The following is a 24,040-nucleotide window of genomic DNA, read 5'->3' on the forward strand; positions in this document are numbered from 1 at the left end:
TGTAGACTTGGTTTAATTCAATGGGAGACAGTAAGTTGCTGGCTGGCCTCAAACCTTCCTATCGCTGTCTCCTCGGTAGCTGAATTATAAGGAGGCACCACCATACCATGTTCTGTCCCCCTGTGTTCCGCTGATTTTAAAAACATTGAAATGGAGGTTGGGGATTTAACTCAGTGGTAGAGCGCTTACCTAGCAAGCGCAAGGCCCTGGGTTGGGTCCCCAGCTCCGGAAGAAAGAAAAAAAAACATTGAAATGATTGAATCATACTTAAAAGATATTTAATTTAGCCGATGCCTTACCATTTTTGTTACCGTTATTTATCTTACAATTGGGTAGAATTTTCCAGTTCTACTCATTTTCATAATCCACACATAGAAAGGGGAGCTTATCTGATTGGTCTACAGCAGACATTCGACTTGGCTCTAGAGCAAAGACCCACTCGATAAAGAAGATCACATGTTGCATGTTCAAGTTCTGATATCGAGTGGGCCACTTACCACAGCATGACCTTAGTGTCCCGGGGCTTGGTGCCATTTCTTATAAAACATCAGTGATGGGAAGTGTGCATTGGTGCACACGTTGTGACCACTTTAAGTGCTGGGTGCACGTTTGTCCATACTAACTTCAGCTGACAGTAAACAGGAGTAACAAAAACCCCTTTCCTCCACAAAGCAATTCCACACATTTCTGACTGTCTATCTGAGGCTTACTGATACTGTTTCTTGTTTTCCCACTAAACTACCCAGAGAGCGGTTTAAAGGATATTGGGGATTTCCAGCTTCCTTCACCTGAGCTCAGTGGCTGCAGGAAGAAGGATAGATGGGGCAGGAAGTGCGCAAAACAATTGGATTGTCCTTCCTCCAGCCATGAACAACCAGCCCCAGGACCTTAGTTCCAAGAGGACAGCATGCAATTTCGTTTTTTTTCACCTTTGCCTAGAGAAGGGCTAGTGATCTGCATAAGCAGGAACAGTGTGTCCAAATAAGTACCCCTGAGATCGAAGGGTGGAGACAGAGGTGGGGCAAGATGAAACACTTGGTACAACACTTGGCAGCTTCTTTGTAAGAAATGGAAATTGGAACAGTGGGAGGGAAGGTTACAAGGAAGTGACTCAGAGGCTAACATCTGGAAAAGGTTTCCTCAGCCTCCCTGTGTGATATCTCCGTTTCTTCTTGGGATACGCAAACATTTAGATGAATGTCATAAAATTTTTTTGTAAGAAAACATTTTTTACACACCTCTGCTGTAGAAGTAGCAGTAGAAATCAGGGCAATTTCAGATTCAATATGATGTGACAAAATACAAGTCAGTGTTTTTTTTTTTTTAACCTGTTTCCTTTGAACTGTTAGAAATGAATAATACCACAGGAGATTTTTGAGATTTTTTTTTAATGTTATTCATATAACAATTGTGCTTATTTAAAAATACAAAACAGTTATGAAGACAGAAAGTCAAAAATAAAATAAACAACTGTACACCCAATTTCCACACATTCAGAGTAGGACCTGGCACACAATGCCAAACATGGCAGACCATCTGCTATGAGCTATGAGGGAACCAGATTCCCAACTCAGCTCTCTATATAATAACACACTACCTTGGAGCACGTGCATGCACATTAAAGCCTGGCCATCTGTGTCTTGGGGGCTAAACGAGACCCAGAAAGACCTGGAGAGAGTGGCCCTTGCATTGAGTTGATTTTAGGATTTTCCGTATTATAAAGAACTAGGAGTGGTAGTGTCCAGGGCTGAGGAGACTCTCCAGAGAGACTTACAAGAGGAAAGCGAAGGGGATTTTAAGGAACTCTGCATTTTCAGAGAATTCTTTGCAATAAGTATGGCTGAGGCACAGAGCTGAGCGGTGGCTATGCAGTGCGGGTCTGGAGCGCTAAGAAAGGTCTCTTGGGCTCCCTGAAGCGGTTTTAGGTCTGTTCTAAATGAGAGTAATGAAGAAAAGAAAAATACAGGGAGAGAAATGACTTGAGTTAGAAGCATCTCTAGGCTATCCTGATGATGGACTGAAGGAGAATCCACAGACCTGGATGAGTCAATGTCCTGTTTTATCTCTAGTCCAGGAACTTCCTCAACTGAGGAAGAAAACTAAGAAGGAAGAGGAGATGGTGATGGGAAGTTGAGGGGAAGGAGCTTCATGGATTGCTTCAGGTCGTTAGTGAGGAGATAGGTAATTTGAGTCCAAGGTTGACTGAATAGTCAGATATGCTGTAGGTGCTACTATCAAGGGTTGCATAGAAGGTGCTGTCATGGCCTGCAGGAAGAATCATAAGGTGACAAATTCAGCATGAGTCCAAGGGTCTGGGAGGTGAGACACATTTGGAGCTGTCTAAAGACACATATATTTGAAGAATCTGAGTTAAAGGTTAGAATTTTTGGCTAAATATAGATATAGTAAGAATCTGGGATCAGGGTAAGAATTTTGGGCTGGATACCAATGTATTAACCATACGTGAATACAGGATAAATGAATAAACCATTTAAATAATATGCATAAAAATTAAAATTTACATGAGTGAATAAGATCACTGAGGATGGCTATATAAAGCCAGAAACATACAATTAAAATCAGCTGACAAGGACACAATCCAGGGAATACCAGTCCTAGCCTGGAGGACATGATGACCCAATCAGAGGCTTCCAGAAAGGCACAGCAAAGAACATGGAAGCGGGACTTGGGTAGAAAGAAGCATCTGGAACACTGGGAGAGTAAACTCAAAATAATGGGAAACATGAGTTGAAGGCAAGAGTGGAATGCTAAAAATAGCTTACGGCAGAATATGGAAGAGGAGGCTAAACACAGCTTATTATTTCAAGAATACAGAGAAAAATAGAAATTTATTTATCATCATCATCATCATCATCATCATCATCATCATCATCATCATCTTCATGCATTAAAGCTGAAACTCCCTGCATACCCAGAATTCTCCTCAGCTCAAAACTCTTCCTATCTTAGTCTCCTAAGAGTCAGGTCAAGCTATTGGTTATTTTATAGCAATGTCTCAAAAAGGGGCCAATGATGACATGAAGCTATTTATGACTTTTATCATCTCGTTTCTTTATCTAAAGTCTTTGTAGAAAATATAATGTGTTATCCTTGAGGTGCCACAAGATTGGGTGAGGACATTTTAAATCGAATTTTTTTTTAATACTGGAGAGAGTCTAATCACACTTTAAATTAAAAAGAAGCCAAGGACAACGTCAAGACTAGGGCAATGACGTCGCAGAAGGAACAAGATTCCTGCTGCAGTGCAAATGCTATTCTCCCAAAAGGATACGAAAAGTACACCTTCATTAGTAATCACTTGAAACACATAATCAAAAGTCAATTCAGTTTCCATTTTGTCCTGCTCTAATTAATGCAATGCTGTTTCGTTTTTCTCCCAGCTTTTTAATTTCATTTCTACACATCTGTCATTGCAGCAATAAGGTACAAGTCACATTCCCATGGTCTCATAAATCTTTCAGGCATACCCACTAAATATTAAACACCATGGTGGGCACTGGGGAGATGCTATTTTTTGAGGCATTAGAAAGCACAGAATAATCTAAACCAACAGTTTGCTTTGTGCATCCCAAGAGAAGGTGTCAATTGTCACAGCTCTACAAGAATTTGCTGGAAAACCGAGATGAAGCACTGGGTGACTTTTTCGCTCTGTGGACGACAGTGTGGCGAGGACATCAGAAAAGAACAATTAGCCTGGTACATAGTGCCAGAGACAGAGTGCATTATGAGGCAAAGTCAAGTCAAATAAGAGTTTGGAAGGGGAAAGCGAGATGGTGATTTGGGTTAGGATTTAGATCGCTATAAACTGGCTCTGAGAATCACAACAGAACTCATCACGAAGGGTCATGGGGGACTATTCAGCTGGAGCTGGGACGTCTTCGTAGGAAGAAATGGAATGCACGAAGTACAGGGCTAGACATGATGAATGCATCCTGGCTCTGCCGCAGTGTGCAGCATGGCCTCGCACAAAATGCTTAAGTTTAAACTCTATTTCTGTTCTAGCTTTTAAGACCCCTTGCCTTCCGGGGCTATCCTCAGAGCCCTTATTTAGTGATGTCTACTTTATTTCTCACGTGCTTTTGGTTTGGGGGAGTGTAGAGTTTTCTTCTGGTGCCTGATGAAGAATAACTAATCAAGTATGACAATACTCTTCTTCCGCCAAGTTTCCTGTAACAACAAAAGGGTTTGTATTCAAAACTTGACTCCGGCACTCCGGCATTTCATAGCGTAGCAGTATTTAGAGGACACAGGAAGATGGTGTTCTCTTCTATATATATCTCAGCATTCCTGGAGATGTTTACATCATTCTTTAGCTTATCTACACTCCCTTCTAAGCATGCCCCAGGAGACAGCATAGGGATTCTCTTTTAAAACCCCTAAACTACATGAAAGCCAGGCCAAAATTAGGCACCTCCCAAACAGCTTATTTTTGTGGGAAAATAAGGTGGAGGTGATCCCTCGAGAGATAGTTCAGCATTGTTGGGAGCATTTGAGGCAAAATTAGAAATTGTTAGACTCACAGCAAGAAAAGCATCCAGAGGGGAAAATAACCATCCAGGAAAAAGGGAAACTGTCAAGTTCTATGCCATTCTGTCATGGAAGCTTGGTTGCAGAAGCAAAGGCAGGGAGAACAGCAGGAACTAAGGGAGAATTAACTTTGAGGGCTGCAAGGGCATAACACAAGGATTCTGTGAGGAGAGCATTAGAACAACAACAACATATTTGAGAAAACAAGAAAAGAGCGGGTAAAGTCTGGCTAATGAAAAGAATGTTCAAGGACTTTCCTACTGGAAGTCATTAAATCAGGTTGGGGTCATAATGAGGTTGTTATCGTTGATGAAAAGTGCTTTGAAATTTCTTCTAAATAGAGTGTGAGCTGTCTATGGAGACGATTGTTAAGAAACATGAGTCACATTTTAAAATGTAAAATAAAATACACGCACATGGCTCCTCTCTGAATTTTGACATATTTTCCTTACTCCGTGTAAGTTCAGGAGCATAGGCACCATATTTCTTATGACAAGCTAACTTTCCTGCCTCACTGTGGCAATAGCAGCTAGCTCATAACATTGTGCCTAGAATATATAATATAGAGGATCTCTTCTGAAGAAAGTGGGGATTTTCCTACTTTGATTTTATTAAAAGTAGATTTTTCTCACACGATATTTCTGATTACAATTTCCCAACCTCCAGCTCTGCTGAGATCCTCTGACCCTTCTGTCCCATCCAAATCTATACCTTCTCTGTCTTTAATTAGAAAACAAGCTGGAATCTAAATAATAATGATAAATAAAATAAGAAAAAAAAAAACAAAAGTCAAACAAATTGAATAGGACAATAAAAAAACAGCCAAACAAAAAGCAGAAGGATCACACACACACACACACACACACACACACACACACACACACACACACACACACACACAGGAAAGCACAGAACTGGAGAAACTGTAATCCACATGCAAAGGACTTGTAAGCTAAATAATAATAACAATAAAATTAAAATTAACAAAATTAATGCCCTGACTAAAACTTATGAGACAAAGAAACCCCAAAGTTGCTATTGAGTTCGTTTTGTGTTTGTTATTTACTGCTGGGCATGGGGCCTGCTATTAAGAGTGGTTTGTTGCCTCAATGAGATTCCACTGGGGAAAATTCATGTTTCATTTGCAAGTGGTTGTCAACTGGAGGCAGCTTCCATGTTATGGATAGGGGCTTGTATTCGCTTCCTATCTCGGTGCTGGGATCTCAGCTGATGCAGACCTATGCAGGGCCTGTGCCCGTTGCCACAGTCTATGAGTTGATACATGCACTGGTTCAGCTGTGTTTAGAAATCCATGTTTTTCAGTGGTCTCCATCCCCTCAGGCATTTACATTCTCTCTCGCTCCACTTCTCTTCTGGAAGAGTCCCTGACCCCTAGAGGGAGGATTTGATGTAGGCATCCCATTTATGACTGAGAATCCTAAGGTTTCACTCTCTGCACATTGGCTGTGGGTTTCTGTTCCCATCTGTTACAGGACGGAATGTCTCTGATGATGGATGAGCAAGGCACACATCACATATCTAACAGAAGTCATTAAGAGTCATTTTATTGTTATGTCCCTTTAGCAGAACAGTCGTATTTAGTTTTCCCTTAGATTTATGGCCAATCTAGTCTCAGGTTCTGAGCCATCCGAGCATTGTTGGGTGTGGGTTCCATTTCATGAAGTGAACCTTAAATCTAATTAGATATTAAATCTAATTAGATATTGTGGTAATTGCTACCACAACTTCTCGCCATTATTGCTTTAGTGAATCTTGAATGAAGGCCATCATTGCAGATCAGAGGGTTTATAGCTGGACAATTGGTCCTTATCTTTCTTCTTTGGTAGAGCGTAGAGTACATTTCAGCTCTGCAAACACTAATTAGTAATGATGAAGGCTTTAAATAGGCAGCAGCCCCAAATCGTATGTTCAATGAGTTGTATGGGCATTGTCTTCAGTGATAGGGCCTTTCTGTCAGTTTGAGAAGAGAAACCGATAATGTTGGCAGTAGCCTGGGTTATTTGGAGTACCCACAGGGCGAATAACTCTATTAGATGAGACCCATCCCTGGTACTGGAAGCTTCATTTGATGACTAGAGATATCTAGTTGGAGCCCCATTTCCTCGTTTATTTGGAGACTTTATATGTGCATATTTATAGGAAGCTTCCTGTATTTGGTTTTCATGTGGCCCATCAAATGGCCTTAGTTTTAGTTTTCTGTTACAGTAGTCTCTTATCCTTCCCCTCTTCTCAGTCGATCCCCTTTGATCCTTCTGAATCAGTCCCCCAGACTTGTTCATCAATAACTATTCTATTTCCCCTCCCTAGAGAGACTCATTCCCCCGATCCAGTCCCTTAGTCTACATTTAACTTCTATGGTTAGGTAGATTGCAGCTTGCTTATCTAAAACTTAACAGCTAACATCTACCTACAGTTAAATATATACCATATTTTTTTTCTAGGTCTGGGTTACCCAATTAGGATAATATTTTTAGTTATATCCATTTATTTGCAAATATTATTCTTTCTTTAAAAAAAAGCTGATCAACATTCTATATTCCATTGTGTAAGTGTGCCACATTTTCTTTATCCATTTACCCATCAACAGACATATAGGTTATTTTCAATTTTTGGATATTGTGGATGAAGCAGCAATGAACACAGTTGAGCAAGTGTCTCTGTGGTAGGATGAAACACACTTTATGTGTATGCTCAAGAGTAGTGTAGCTGGATCTTAAGGTAGATCTATTTCCAACTTCTTGAGGAACTGCCATACTGAGTTTACAAAGGTTCTTCATGTTTGCCCTCCTGCCAGCAATGGGTGAATGGTCCCTTTACCCTTCATCCTTGCCGGCATGAACTGTTAATTGCTTTATTAATCTTGGACGTTCCTACTGTTTATGAAGAGATCTCAAGATAGTTTCGACTTGTACTTCCCTAATAACTAAAGCTGTTGAATATTTCTTTCAGTGTTTCTTAGCCATTTGTGTATCTTCTTTTGAGAATTTTATATTTAGCTCTGTACGCCATTTTTAAATTGAAGTATTTGTTTTCTTAATGACTGGGTTTTGAGTACTTTATATTATTTGAATATTATCCCTCTATTGAATGTGTAGTTGGTAAAATGATAGTATTATTTGCCACGCAGAAGCTTTTCAGTTTCATGAGGTCCTGATTATTAATTGTTCATCTTATTAATTGTGGTAAAGGTGTTCTATTCAGAAAGTCTTTTCTTGTGACAATGAGCTCAAGATTATTCCCTAATTTATCTTCTATCAGATTGAGTGTATCTGGCCTTATGTTGAGGTCTTTGATCCACTTGGAGTGAAGTTGATTTCTGTGCAGAGCGATAAGCATGGATCTATTTGGATTCTTCTATATGCCACAGTCCAATTTGATTAGCATCAGTTGTTGAAGATGCTGTCGCTGTTTTTCAATGTGTATTTCTGGCTTTATCATCAAAAATCAGGTGTTCATGGGTGTGTCCATTTATGTCTATATCCTTGACTAAATTCCATTGATTAATGTGTTTGTTTTATGCCAAAATCATATCACTTTTACTCCTACAGCTCTGTACTACAGCTTGAGAGCCCTCCTGGGCTTTTTGTGTTTCCATATGTAGCTTAAAATTGTCCTTTCAAATTCTGTGAAGAATTTTGTTGGAATTCTGATAGGGATTTCATTGAAACTATAATTGCTTTTGCTAAGATTGTCACTTTTACTATAATAATCTTACTGGTCATTGGAGAGCTTTCTATCTTCTGATATCTTACTCAAGTTTTTTCTACAATGTCTTAAAGTTTTTATTTTACAAGGATTTTTTGGGAGGGGGTTAGAGTTACCACAATATGTGTTATATTTTTTGAGTCTACTGTGAAAGTTACTCTTTCCCTGATTTCTTTTTCAGTCTGTCTTTCTTTTGTATACAGGAAAGCTACTAGGTTTGTGTATCAATTTTATATCTTGCTCCATTGATAAAAGTGTTTATCAGCAGTAAAAGTTTGCTGGTTGTAGTTTTATGGTCACTTACGTATACTATCATACTATCTGCATAAAGACGCACAGGCCTTTTCCCTTTTTATTGGTGTTCTATCGATCTTTTGCATTTGTCTTAGTGCAGCAGCTAAAACTTTAAGTACTGTGTCAAATAGATATGGAGAGTGGACAACTCTGTCTTGTTTTTTGTTTTAGTGGAAATGCTATGGATTTTTCTATTTGGGTAGATATTGGCTGTGGACTTGCTATAAATTGCCTCTATTATTTTGAGGTTTATTTCTTTTATGCCTCCCCTAGTCTTTCCATGACTCTTATCATGAAGGGCTGTTGAATTTCATCAGAGGCCTTTCTGCATCTAATGAAATGATATTGTGGGTTTTCTTTCATATGGTGGATTACATTTATTCATTTATGTATATCGAACCATCCCTGTGCCTCTGGAATGAAGTCTACTTGATCATGGTGGATGATCTTTTTAATGTGTTCTTAGATTCCCTTTGCAAGTATTTTACTGATAACTTTTGTAGCTATGCTCATTGGGTAATTGGTCTGTAATTCTCATTCTTTGTTGAGTCTGTATGGGGTTTATATGTCAGAGCAACTATGGCTTTATAAAAAGAATTTGACAGTGTTCCTTCTGTTTCTATTTTGTAGAATAATTAAGAAATATTGGAGTGAAATCTCCTTTGAAAGTTGGTAAAATTCCATGCTTTCTGGCTCTGGCCTTTTTATGGTGAATGCTCCTATTTCACTAGAAGTTATAGGTCTGTAGGTCTGTTCTCATTGCTTATCTGGTCTTTATTTTACATTGGTGCAGAACATTGTCCATTTCTTTTGGATTTTCTAATGGAATGAAGTACACATTGTTAAAGTATGTCTCTGTGATTCTCTGGATCCCCTTGGTATCTTTTGTTATGCCCCCATTTTGTTTCTAATTTTGTTACTTATGTCTTTTCATCCTTACAGTTCAGTTAATTTAGGTAAGGGTTTGTCATTCTTATTGGTTTTCTCAAGGAACTAACTCTTTGTTTCATTGAATTTTAAAATCTTTTTTCATTTCTATATTATTAATTTCATCCTGTGTTTAATTATTTCTTGTCATCTACTCCTTTGGGGTGTTTTTCCTTGTTTTTGTTCTAGAGCTTTCAGGCATGTTACTAACTTACCGATATGAGATTTCTCCAAGTTTTTTTTAATGTGGGCATTTAGTACTATTGCTTGCCTCTTAGAACCACCCTCATATTTCCCATAAGTTTGCATATGTTGTATTTTCATTTTCATTCAATTCTAAAGTGCTTTTAATTTCTGTGTTGATATATTTTTCATTCAGTAGTGAGTTGTTCAGTTTCCACGAGTTTGTAAGGTTTTTAATGTTTCTGTTGTTATTTATATCTAGCTTTAATCCATGGTGCTCTGATAGGATTCAGAGTGTTGTTTCAATTTTCTTCTCTCTTTGAGCCTTGCTTTGGGCCCCAATATGTGGTCAATTTTGGAGAAAGTTCCATGAGCTACAGAAAAGAAGCTATTCTTTTGTGTTTAGGTGAAAAGTTCAGAGATATCTGTTAGATCCATTTTGTTTATTACACTATTTAGTACCAGCATTTCTCTATTTAGTGTTGTCTGGATGACCTGTCTATTGGTGAGAGTGAGCTCTCCTACTATCAATGTATAAAGGTCAATGTGTAGGGGCCAAGGAAGGAAAGACTCTGTTGGTGGTCTGCTACTGAACCAGGGATAAGATTGGTGGTGGGAATTGGAGAACAGAGGAGAGAGTGAAGATGGCCTGCCTAATTCCCTAAAACCCTTGTGGGCTTCCAGTGATTTGGAAGTGAAGTTTTATGCTTGTTCTTTCTGGTTTAGAACCTAACTTGCCTTCTCAATTAAATGGAATACAGAGAGAAGAAGGTACAGGTTCTACTCTCCTTTTATTCTGTCACAAACTCCAGATGTTATCTGCACTGAGAACAACTCAACTCTGTCAGTTGGCTTTGGTCATAACCCAAATAGATGATCTCACCGGGAGATGGGTCTCCGCCTGACACAGTCTAATGAGACAGGTCAAACCATGGAAACAAAGTCAAGAAGAAGATACTGTCTGTATTGTTTCTTTCTATGTTTTATTTTATTATTTGACTGGTGTGAAGCTTGATTTTATTTTATACCCATCTCTGAGAAATTGACAGTCGTATTCCTTTATAATTTAGTTTGGAGAAGACATAAATCTAGTAAATGAATATGTAACACTTTTAGAAATTACGACTTTCATGCAGGAGACTCCAAAAAGAAGCAGTAAAACCATCATTTCTGATGATAAACATATTTGTTTTCCTAAAGACACATAGGTGGAGCTCAGTGGGCAGAGTATATTTTACAAAAGTAAGAACAAATGAATTGATGATGTAAAAAGTTGCTGGTTGGTAAGGTTTGAGATTCTGGGGTTTTGGTTTGTTTTTTTGTTTGTGTCAACACTGGTGGGTCTCTGTCTCTCTAATGCAGTTAGAAATGACCTTGAGCTTCTGATCGCCACCTTTACCTATGCTGCTGGGGTTATAGGTGTTTCATGTCTAGCTTCATATCAGGCAAATGTAACAATTTTTCACAGTAGTCATTTTTGTTGTTGGTAGTTTTTTGGATTACAGAGAGAGAGAGAGAGAGAGAGAGAGAGAGAGAGAGAGAGAGAGAGAGAGAGAGAGAGACTTACAATGCAACCCTGACTGGGCCTGAAACTTTCTGTGTAGACCAGTCTGGCCTTTAACCCATAGAGAACTTCCTGCTTATGCTTTCTCACTACTGAGACTAAAGGTGTGTACACTTGACCTCCACAGTCAGAATCTTGACAAGCATAAGGTTCTAAACACAACCATTTAAATGCCATGGTAAAACATAATGTGGGCCCTGAGAATAGGACAAAAATGTCAGGGCATGTTAATGGACTAGATGTACAAAGTGAGGTTAAGAGGGTTTTGTGTCCAAGTCTCTAAAGACAGAGGGAAAAGTCCTGCCTGCCTTAATTTTGCACTTAAAGGTTCTCCAACCTCTGAACCTAATGGCAATTGACTTTAATCCAAGGGAAAGAAAAGGCTACTACCCATACTTTCTCTTTGTTTCCTGCAGAGAATGGGACACCCTCTTCAGTTTGGCGCCCAGTGGCCCTGACCCTGCTGACCTTGTGTTTGGTGTTGCTCGTTGGTCTGGCAGCCCTGGGCCTTGTGTGTAAGTCTGTGCTCTACCTTGGGGAAGGTTCTTGCTATGAGTTTCTTAAAACCTTAATTCTGGAGTCTCTTCATCTTTCTAAAGGCAACTGTTTAATTGACTAGGAGTTGATGTAGTGAAATAAAGTGAGCATTTTCCTGTTAAAAGAAAATGTTCTTTTTGAGATAAGTATTGTATCTGTTTATATGTTGGTGTGTAAATAAGTACTTTAGAGAGCACCAGCAGTGTAGGGGAATGTGGCTTCTATACACATCCAATTTCTACACAAGGAACATAAAAGTGCTCAATCACGATTGTTCAAACGACTGGCAAATAATAGTTATTTGAGGGGGGGAAAGTATGAAAATCAAGCTAGGAAGATTGCACGTGTAATACCGTTACATTTCAAAGCTGCAAAGGTAAATTTCTTGATGGGCTCTGGCAAATTGGCTTCGTTTGCTAAGAACATACAGCCCCTTCCTGAACTGCTGAAGGTGACTCGGAGCAAAAGCCACAGTAAAGTAGATCAGGGCGGCAAGGGGATTCTGCTAAAGTCAAAGTTAAATTTATGAACTTCACTTTAAAAGTTAAAAAGAAATTCTGTTAGCTCTCTTTACTCCGAACTTACATAGTCTTGATAGAGCACTGTCTAGGAACCACCTTCTTTTCTTAGGAATGTAAAGTAAGTAGCTCCCATGTCTTATGACACATTTCTCAAGATTTAGAAAACTGAAGTTCATGCCTGTGTTGGAATGTTTTTAGTTGAGTGACATCAAAGCAGTGACTTGTCCTCATGGAGCCTATCTGCTAACCCACAAATATATAAAAATGAGATCGGAACATTTTAATAATTAGAGAAACAATAGTATGTGTCATCTTTCCAATATTCAGCAGAGTAGATACTCAATATATGGGTAGGTTTGTCATTTTATACTGGTTTTAGACACATAAACTATATTTTGACAAGGAAAACCAATTAGGATTGAGTTCTTAACTTCCAACGTTATGAACCACTATTATGGCTTCACATTTTCCTACAGGGGTGGACATACAGATTTGCCTAGGAGGGTGCGATTAACTATGCCATTGCATGTGGCAATGTGAGCTCTCTGTACTAAGCTGTTAAACTATATGCTTTATTGTCCCTCCATGTGTGGCAAATAGGAACAGGCATATGAGCTGTCCAGTCTGACTCTGTCACATGACTTAGTTTTTCAGTTCTACCAGCTCTCCAATACCCAGCAAGACAGCATCACAGAAAAGGATGAAAGGCTGGGGAACATGTCCCGACAACTACAGTCTCTCCAGACCCAGAACAGAAAACTCACTGAAACTCTGCAGCAGGTAGCCTTAAAACTGTGTCGTGAACTTTACAACAAAAGTGGAGGTAAGCATGTACCTGTCCCTCTGGCCTCTAGAAATTGTTCAATCTAAACCAGAATTTCCTATCTGGGTAACGAGAATCATGTATATTTTACAAGTACTTTTCCTGCCATTTCAATAAACAGTTTGTGCTGCATAATCATGATCTGACATTAAGTTATAATTGCTTATATGCATTTTTGTCATGGTGTAGGAAGGGATTCTTCAAAGGTGAGCATTTACAACATAGTAGTCCATTTAGAGTAATCAAAATAGCACCATCAGCAACTAAATACTGAGATAGGCCTCAGTTACGTTGGCGCATACTATCCCAGCACAATGAAAGTGTTGGGAAAGTTATAACTACAATTTTTTTTAACGAGGAAAAAATTTCATTAATGATAGCATGGGTTCAGCTCTGTGTAATGCTTAAAGGGAAGCCAGTCAGAAAAAACAGTTTTTTTTGGATCCCACATATGCTGTGATCCATAAATTTCTGTCTAGAAAGGGCCTCAGGTTTTTTAAATACAATTTAAATAAGGACTGCAAGTCCTACTTAGGCAGCTAGCAGATTTACATAGGAAAGATCCCCAGATTCATTTCTCTTTTTTTATGGTCACATTTTTTATTAGATATATTTCTTTACTTACATTTCAAACGTTATTCCCTTTCATGGTTTCCTGTCCATAAGCCCCCCCATTCCCTCCCTCTCCCCCATACAAGTATTCTTCCCATCCATCCCCCTTACTGCCACCCCATAGTCCCCTGCACTGAGTGTCCAACCTTGGCAGGACCAAGGGCTTCCCCTTCCACTGGTGCCCCAACAAGGCTATTCTCTGCTACATATGCAGTTGGAGCCCTGAATCAGTCCATGTATAGTCTTTCGGTAGTAGTTTATCCATAGGAGGGGATATGGAAGCAAAGTTTAGAGCAGTGACTCAAGGAACGGCCATTCAGAGCCTGCCCCACATGTGGCACATATATAAATACAGCCACCAAAACTAGATAAGATTGATGAAGCTAAAAAGTGCATGCTGATGAAAGGGACCAGATACAGATCTCTCCCGAGAGACACATCCAGAGCATGTCCAATGTAGAGGTCTATGCTAGCAGCAAACCACTGAACAGAGAACAGGACCCCCTTGGGGGAATTAGAGGAAGTATTGAAAGAGTTGAAGGAGCTTGCAACCCCATAGGAACAACAATGCCATCCAACCAGAGCTTCCAGGGACTAAACTACAATTTTCAAGCTTTTAGATGCATGTAGGAATTATTTCAAAGTTCAGAGAAGCTTGAAATAAATTACAGTTGTTTTAGTTCACCACGGCTTGTTTCTCAAGAATATGAACCTTACAAAAGACCAAGGGTAATGAAAATGACAATAGTGGGCAAACCAAAACTATCACCGGTGATAACTGTGACCATCACTTCAGTGTCCACTCAACCTGACACCATCTCACTATTCCCCTCTTGAAAGCTACATCATAGGACACTACATTCACATCAGCCCTCTCTTCTGCCCTCTCTACCACACAAACATGGGAAAAACCTACAGTTTAGTCTTTACTGGTTTCTCTTTTGGAAACTCTACCACAGTTTCATCATCTTGCCTCCCCACACCACTTCCCCATTAGCAGATGATTTGAGTGAGTGATTTTCTCAGTAAACAGTGTCTCAAGGCACAGTTCTGTAAGTGATTGTTTTCCACATGACTAGTGACCTCATTTACCTTAGTTCTCTCTTTTCTTGTTTTTCTGACAAGCCAATGAACTTTTTTTTCTCTGTAGGATTCTAAATCATCAAAGAGATAATCCAGTTTTTTCATCTAGGTAGCTCGAAAACCAACAAAATGCAAATGAAAAAGTCTATGCAAATAAACTATACATAATTTAAATATAAAGTGATACTTAAAAGTTAGGAACTAGGAATGAATGATCTTATCTGTGAGGAGTTCAATATGCAAGAAAGTCTGTGTCACAAATTAAACTAATACGCCCATAATCTACTGAAAAAAAAAACTAATAAAAAATGACCATGTATTTTTGGATGATGTAGTTTTCCTACATCATAAAACTACATGATCTGCCTTGGAGCATTGCCTTGCTGAACATTTTTGCTTCATTGATCATGTTGTAGCTATTGTCACATGAAGCTTCCTACATAAAGAGACTCGTTGTAGGAAGAGCTCATAGGAAATAGCCACGTTCAGCTTGGGAACATTATGGCCAATGTTTCATTAGCTCTACATGTCAGGAGCAAAATATCTGAAAGCAGTACATTTTCATGACACTCTTTCATCTAGCTGATCAAAAGTATATATTTCCCCTGAAACACATACACATTTATATGTGTGTTTGTTTACCATTCATGGGTGTGCTGTGTCCTGAGGAAATTTTGTTTTTATCACGAGTCACTTAATTCCTGACTCAAAACAGAAGGTAAACAGAAGGCATGATCTATGGCTCAATATGTAGCATAGAGTAAACAGGGTTCAAATCTCTACCCCCTCCAGAATAAAATAGTTATTCTGACATGGATATGATTAAATCACACACACACACACACACACACAGAGAGAGAGAGAGAGAGACAGAGAGAGAGAGAGAGAGAGAGAGCACTTAAATGCAGGTCTCTGACTCTCAGAGGCCAAAGTCCAGACACCCATACCATGATACTCATGACACTACTACTCATCCATGTAAAAAGCACCTATATATTCCATCTTACTCTCAACTTTTTGCTCTTACTTATTTGGCTTGTAAGTACCCACTCTCTCCCAGTACACACATGGGTACTACATCCACAGCAAACATGGGTACAAACATGGGTACAAACAAAGCATGGGTACAAGGGATCTACACCGGAGCATACTTAACAAGCAACTTGAAAAGGGGAAAGATTCATGATGGCAGGGAAGGCCACCGTGCGGCAGCTTCCATCGTGCCATTCTTGAAGCAGAGAAAAGGGTATACACAAAAAAGTGCTAAGTACAATGCAGCCCTAAGAACATGCCCCAGAGACTGACTTCTCACTTAGCCATTATTTTCATCACCTCCCACTAAAGCCATCATATTCAGAACCAATCAAGAAATCAGTCCATCAATGATATTCAAATCCATCTGGATCCAATCATGTCCCCAAAGCTCACCAGCTCAAAATTATGTCCCTGATGCTTATGAACCCATGGGAAGAATTTCATGTTCAAATCACAGCATAGTCATATGAATCCCCTCATGAAAGGATATTTTGTCCACTTTCTGCATGGCATAGACAAGGAAGTTTCAGTCATTCATCACCAGATCTAACACGTCATGTAAGTACTATCTGTTTTAATGTTCACTGAATGTTCAACTTCGATTATAGATCATTCCCAGTGTGCAGTGGGTAGTACAGATGCTCACTCAAATATCTAAGAGATATGTTACTTCTTGGAATATCTAGCACTCTTTATTTCCAAAAGAGGAAACATCAGATCCCTGCAGAGATATGTTGTGTGGTGTTTTTTTTTTTTTTTCCTCTTCCAAGGACATAGATGCAGTCCTTGCCCAGAAAAATGGAAGTGGCACGGGAACAAATGTTATCAATTCTACAAAGAAAGTAAAAACTGGCAAAGCTGTGAATACTTCTGCCTGGCTGACAATGCCACCATGCTGAAGATAAGCACTCAGGAAGAGCTGGTAAGTTCCCAAGCCTTAGCATTTGAAGAAGTTGCCCCTCAAAAAGAAAAAAAAGTGTACAGGGCAAGAAAATTGTAAGGAACCAAGGTTCCGAACCATAGGTTTCCATATTAGCTCACAACAAAGGCCAAGTCTCACTTCTACTGATACAAGTGATGCCTGAAGTGTATATAAGCTGTGTTCTCCCTTAAATATTTACTGTCCCATCAGTCAGTGGGCTTGTAAAAGTATCCTAATTTAACAGTTTGGGATAGGGTGGAAAGAAACAATATTGGTGCAATCTCTGTTTTAACTGTATAAAAGCTTTGAATTGAAAAATAGTCAAATAATTGTAATAAATTGCAAATATACATACATATGTATGTATGAATTTTATGTGTATTTTTTGTGTGTGTGTGTGTGTGTGTGTGTGTGTGTGTGTGTGTGCATGTATCACCTTCCAGAAGACTGGCCTATATAAGAATAAAGTTCCAAATTGATACTTCTGTCTATGGGACTCATTGACCAACAGCTGAAAAAGAGGTGACACAGACCTGACACTGGGGGTTTTTCAGTGATGAGGCTGAATGCAAGTCGGGCAACCCACCACTAAGCTATATTCTAAGACTTTTTGATACTTGGCTTTTTGTTCGATAGCCTATGGTGTCTGGAAGGCATTGCCCCATTATAGGGTGACTCCATTTAAACATATATATGTGCATGTATATATTTTTGTAAGATTATAGTGTAGGAATGTACACAGCATTTTCAGAGTCTTTAGTATTTGTTATCTATCCCATACTCCCTCCTCAACCCTGCCCTCCCATCTGCACCCCATTTCTCCCTTTCTGTTCCATTTCTTGCCTTCATACCACCTGCATTCTATTCCCTTTCTCCTGAAATCTCCTTATGGCCTCTTACTACTTTCTTGCCATCTAGGAATATCCAATTTAAACACTCATATATAAAGACTCAAAGATAGCAGCCAAATAAGAAAGAAGGTATACACTGCTTTTTTGTACAGCTGCATATGGAAAAAGAGTTTCCACATGTAGTATATGGTTATATGTGTACTTGTGTAGGTAAGAAACACACAGACACACAGACACAGACACAGACACAGACACACACACACACACGTACATTTTTTCTTGTGCCTAATGTGAGATTCATGTTATCCTTTTAAATATTCTTCTTTTTTTTCTTTACTTCATAATTGTGTTCTTATTCATAGTGTCTTTTCCTGATACCTATAGGAATTATGTCTCCATTTTTCCATTGTTTGGAATAATTTTACTTTTTTGTAAATCCTTCTCCCACTTTTTTGTTTTCTTTTAATTCATTAAACAAGAGTAATAGTAATAACCTTTAATGTATAATTAAATTAAATTGCTTTTGGAATACAGGGATTGAACATAAAGCTCAAGACAAGTAGGGCAAGCACTCTACTAACTGAGCCATATCTCAGGCTACCCATTATTTTTACCTCTGTCTCGCTGTCTCTCTGTTTCTGTCTCTGTCTCTCCCTCATCTGTATTTTGAGACAGGGCCTTGCTATGTAGTTCTGGCTATTGTGAAGTGGGCTATGTAGAACAGGCTACCGGAAAATTCGTGAGAATTACCTGTCTCTGCTTCCTGAATTCTGAGATCAATGGCATGCACACTACATTCAGTTCCTTTCATATTTTATATCAATTTTGAATTTAATCTTACGCCATAAGAATAATGGGTCAGGCATAAACTGGTTGATACAATGCTTGTTTTATGATCCCATATTTATTAAGACAAAGTATGTTATACGTATGTGTTCCATACTTTCTGGACAAATTTCTAAAGGACTTCCTGGCAGGTGTCTTTCCCTCTTAAGTCTCCTGGTGTGTGTGTGTGTGTGTGTGTGTGTGTGTGTGTGTGTGTGTGTGTGTGTGTGTGTGTGTGTCCTCTTAGGTTTCCATGTTATTCTCCTAGAAGTTCTACTGCTCCCACATGTCCCTCTGCTCCCGATTGAAGCATCTCAAAGCTAAAGTTTTTCTTGTATGCCTTTCACAGGATTTTGCCATGCCCCAGAGCTACTCTGAGTTTTTCTACTCTTATTGGACAGGGCTCTCCCGCAATGGCAGTGGCAAAGCCTGGCTGTGGACAGATGGGACATCTTACTCCTTTGAACTGTAAGCCTTCAGAATAGTCTGTAGGAGAGGTATTTGATGTAGACAGATTAGCTGTGCCATTTGGCAGTAATTATAGAGCATCTGGTTTGCTATTGGAGAGCACACTCGCAGGAGGATGCCTAGAGGTGCTTGTACTGAAATGGCTTAGAAAAGTGGTGGGAGAGAGAGAAACATGGGGTTCTCATATAATCAGCAGGTGCTTACTTTTTGTTGTTGTTTTTAAGCAGGTGGTTTCTTAACTGATTTCAGCAGTGTGTATCTATGAGCCATTTTTCTGGGAGGCGAAGGAATAAAAAGAGAGAGAAAAGAGAGGGAATATCTCTTTTAGACTAATAATTAAGTACAAACCTAAGAGATTCATATGTAATAGAGGTTATCCAATCTGTCAATAACCAGGGGTAGGCTATGGCCTCCAAGGTGTATTGGCTCTCCAAACTGTATAATGTAAATGTAAAAATTATTATAGCAACTTTCAGATAGGGTGGGCATGAATGTAATCTCTGTATGAAAGTTTATTACATTTAAGGGTCTGTTTAAGCAGATTCCATTTTCTGTTTACAATAAAACAGGACGTAGTAAAGAAACCATTTGTATTTTTAGTTAAATAAACTGAATGTTAGAAAAGGTAGATGCCTATACATTGGCAATAAAATCAGAGTTCGTGTTTGCTTTAAGAACAATTTTTATTGTTTTGAATAGTCGTTTGCTTCTAAGAATGAGATGGAGACTGAGAAGCTAAAAATAGAATTCATTGGCCGCCATCTCCTTAGCAAAACCATACTGGGGACATAGATTAGGATCCTTTTTGTTGTTGTTTCTTAATATTCCATTTCAGAAATAAACTCTGATTCAATTACATTATTTTTCTTTTCTTTCTTAAGGTTTGAGATCATAATAGATCCCACCAACCTAAGAAGCAGGGACTGCATGACCATCTTCAACGGAAAGGCTTACTCTAAGGACTGCAAAGAGCTGAGGAGGTGTGCCTGTGAGAGGGTGGCAGGAAGAGTGGTCCCCGAGGAGCTCCAGTAGGGGACATGAAGCACTGGATGAAAGGGGCCAACAGGTCAGCTTCAACCACCAGCAAAAGGATTGACAAGGGAGGGCAACGTGAAGGAGATTCAAAGCTTTGGGAAACAGAGAGGCAGCTGCTGGGCCTGGTATATGAGAAGTTCTCCTGGTTCCAGCTCAGCATTATCCAGGCCTGGGCTTTACTTCTTGCCCACATTTTCCAAGCACAAAAAGTCTTACTCATGAACGACCTAGCCCCAGGAAGCCATAGAGATGTCCTTTTCGATTTACAGAAGATTTTCAGCTTTCTCCCTTCTCAGGGTCTGTTATTAGCCTCTGTTTCATGTCTCTCTTATTCTTGGAAAAGTGAGAAATATAAGAAAATAGAAGGGTTGATACAAAGAGCACAAACTGGGTGTGCTGGTATCCACACAAGTATTGGTCACAGCACTTGGAAGGAGGAAAAAGACATGAGAGGTTCAAGGCCAGCCTCAGATACATAGTTGAAGGCCATCCTAGGCTACATGATACATCTTCTCAAGTAACAGGGAAATAAAGGAACAAAAGAACAAGAGAGAAAAAAAGAAGAATTAAAACAGAAATGTGAAAAAGCAAAGTGAAAAGAGAGAACAGAAGAAAAAGACTTGGCGTCCTTTATCCTAACAGATAGTCCAAGAAAAGCTAGCAGAAGTCTCCACCCCTGTGCTGCTCTACACACAGTCAATTTTTTTTTGTGTGTGTCCAGTTCACACTTGGCCTTTTCGAGGCTTTCAAAAGTGACTTCACCTGTTGCATCCGTGTCCAGCTTTCCAGCTGATACAGTTCACACTATGTCAATCACCACTCCATCAATTGTGTCTTTCCCCTAAATATGTCTCCGAGGAAAGAGACAACTCTGATCTAAATTAGAATCAATATCCCTGTACTCCCAAAGAGACAAAGCCTAGAAAACACAATAACAAAACAAACAAACAACAAATATCAAATAACAACAAAATCTAAAACAGTCTCTGTATATGCACGGATAATAGTTCGATTTCTTCTGCCATCATGTTTGAACAACGTTTATACCTTCCAGGTACTGAATGTTTAATAATAATATGTGTAAATAATGTGAAATGGGTGAGGTTCTAGAGTGGGTTTGTGATTTGGGAGGGGAGATCAACAAAAGAATCCTTTTCATAATATGGAAACAATCACTTCTTGACTGCTTGTGCATTGACAATTGGTAGGGCCACTCTAAAGATATTGTTTATGACATTACTTAAGTATAAGAAAGTTTTCAAAGCATATTGTCTTCAAGAGGATGGCCTTACAATATTCCTAAAGTGAAATGTTTGAGGCAAAAATCAGGACAATGAGCTTGGTATGTTGACTAGCGGAGTTGGGGGAGAGGCACAATTTCTCAACAGGCGTGGGATGAGAAAGAGAAGCTGTGACATCTGCACAGCCAGACTCTTGACTAGACATAAGTTTCTCTGGGCGGCGACATTCAAAGCCACAACAGGGTCTTTGTGCCTAGCACCATGCCAAGTGGTTTCATTGCTGTAACATTCTGGGGTTGGCAGTACCAACAATAGATTTTTCACACTCTAAATTTTCAATTATAAAAGTTGGGAAACATCTATTTCATGATGAAACTACAATTAAATTAGCACTTTGTTATGAAAAACAATTCCATATTTATTTTCATAAGACTTAATTTTATTACTGTCATTTAGACATTACTGGGAGGCTACTTGAGTTTTCTTTTAGATTTCCTTCATGTTTGCTAGGGTAGGTCTTCAATATTGAATTCTATGCAGGTTTCCTGGGTCAAGCAAACAGAATATTTTTAAAACCGTATATTTGCGGTTTTAAAATGGGGGATTTGGGTCCTTCTTGTTTTGGTTTGTTTATTGAGCCAATCACCCCATGTCATGTAGCTTACAAAAATGTGGGAATATTTATAGTCTCCCTATGATATAACTTAAAATTAGGTGTAAAGTTTGTCTCATGATGTAGGTTGCAATATAAAATGTTTGTTTTGGAAATTAAGAAAATATTCTAAAGGTTTTAGTGATTCTTTAACTATAGGGGAACCCAAAGGCAGCATCTGTATTCATTAAAGAGAAAAAGTATTCTCAAATATTTTCCGTAATTAACAAAATGATGCCTGTTGCTTCTGTTTAGTTAAATTGTCTAATACAGTATTTCAAAATATGGAATAAAGATCAAGTCCATCACTAGGCAATTGTTATGTAAACCTACTTCAGAAGGAACCAGTAGTCAGCAAGAGAAAGCCAGTTACATTTTGTACTTGTAAAAGAGGGTCATGGTTCTCATTTATGCTTTGACTCCTGGCATTCTAGGCTCTGGGAGGGTGACATGTGTCTCTCTACCATTAGCTATCTAAAGGGTGAAAAGCATTCTCATTTGCAATCTGAGACCTCAACAAACTGCCATTTCAGGTGGAAAAAGAGAAAAATAGTATTTATTTGATATATTTTCTTTCCTTGAGACTATCCTTCGCCATTATCCATAACTCCCCTTCCTGCATCCAAACCCCATACTATTGATAACACCATAGGCAAGCATTTCAAAAAATGAGAACAGGGGATATGGTCCAATATTGCCTCCAGAACACTTAAAAACATAAGAAGTGATTGTAAAATGAATTTTAGAGAAGGCTTTCTGTTAATAAAAGATGGAAACTACATGAACTAGCTCTCCCAGGACGAGAGGAACGTGAAGATGTTTTTATAGTCTCTGCTGTGTAGGTAATTGAGATGAAAAACTGCAGGAAGAGTCAAACAGAGAACATGGCCTTTCCCAGAGAATGAGCTCCCTCGGGTACACAATGAGCTATTTCTTTTCCTGAGGATATTGAGCACTCTCAGGACTTATCAGCAGGAAACAGGTCAGGAGCCCAGTGACAGCAGGAAGTTTGAGGAGGGCAAGAGGCAGCTTTTACGTGGGGAATACAAATAGATTACAAACATGGCACGATGGTTGAGTGGTCGTCCTGTGACCAGCCTTAATGTTTGGGAGTCAAGTGCCTTTTTTTTTTTAAAGATACAAAATAATATAAAACAAAATAAAAATGCCATGTGACCTAAGATAGGCAAAATCCACTCTATGAATAGATCTTTAGAGTCTAACGCCAATGATATCATTCTATCAATATTATTATTTCAGTATTTTATTGTTGTGTTTAGTGTGCAGTACTGTGTATCTGTTTTCAATTGTAGAGGAATTTTATTATTTTTCTCTTTTTAAAAAGTTCACTTAGTGAGATGGATTAAAAGCACCTAATTCATCATTGGTAGGATTAGGACATTACACTGATCCTCTTGTGGCTAATTACTGGACAGGTATCCTGGATCACTGGCAACCTGCGGTGAGACCTCTCCCAACTGCTCTGTCTGTGTAAGTGCAGCATGGCTGCCTGGGACATTGTAGGCAATTGTGTTAGCTGCACTGTGCACACATCTCTGGCTGGTAAATGCAGCACCCTATATACAGGGTGGATAACATCAGCTGCAGGATGTTTGCGTTCGGTTCCCTTGTACTTTTTTTTTTTCTCGAAGAATTGTCCATGCTTCCCATCCTCTCTCTAAACATAGCTGGATGACAAGCCTTTGAAGAAGCTCAGAGACAAACAGTCTTCGCCGTTAAAAATCACCATTGTTCCTCCGTTTTCCAGATTGGTATATTTAGCTACCAGGTGCCAGCTGTGAAAACCAAACAGCCTACAACTTTTACAGTCTGTGGACTCTTTACTCTCCCAGGATCAGCAGAAAGCTAAAGAAATTTCTTCTCCTTTTTCTGAAAGAGAGAGAGAGAGAGAGAGAGAGAGAGAGAGAGAGAGAGAGAGAGAGAGAGAGAGCGCATGTGTGTATGTGTGTGCATGTATGTATTGCTTCCACCTTTTAAACACCTCATCAAGGTAAATAAACAAAACCAAGACAAAGACATGATCATCTCATTGGACAAGACCATAGCCACTGAGAAATGACCTTCAAGTCAAAGGAAATTTAGTTTCCTTAAATAATTTCTGCTGCTTCTTTGGTTAATTAGGTATCATCATCATCATCATCATCAACATTGTCTTCATCATCATCATCATCG

General features: G+C 39.0%; 1 protein-coding gene across 1 annotated transcript in view; it reads left to right on the forward strand.

Moving 5' to 3' along the window:
• The window catches only part of Clec1a (C-type lectin domain family 1 member A), a 25,098-nt gene extending 1,091 nt beyond the window's left edge, over positions 1–24,007 (forward strand). The window contains exons 2-6 of the mRNA XM_032905568.1: positions 11,659–11,757; positions 12,947–13,123; positions 16,624–16,775; positions 18,801–18,919; positions 19,801–24,007. Of these exons, the coding sequence (XP_032761459.1) occupies positions 11,659–11,757; positions 12,947–13,123; positions 16,624–16,775; positions 18,801–18,919; positions 19,801–19,951 (698 nt within the window). The 3' untranslated portion in view covers positions 19,952–24,007. The remainder of the gene's footprint in view (positions 1–11,658; positions 11,758–12,946; positions 13,124–16,623; positions 16,776–18,800; positions 18,920–19,800) is intronic.
• The last annotated feature ends 33 nt before the right edge of the window (positions 24,008–24,040 follow it).

Source organism: Rattus rattus, chromosome 6 (genome assembly GCF_011064425.1).
Source record: "Rattus rattus isolate New Zealand chromosome 6, Rrattus_CSIRO_v1, whole genome shotgun sequence".
Taxonomy (NCBI): domain Eukaryota; kingdom Metazoa; phylum Chordata; class Mammalia; order Rodentia; family Muridae; genus Rattus; species Rattus rattus.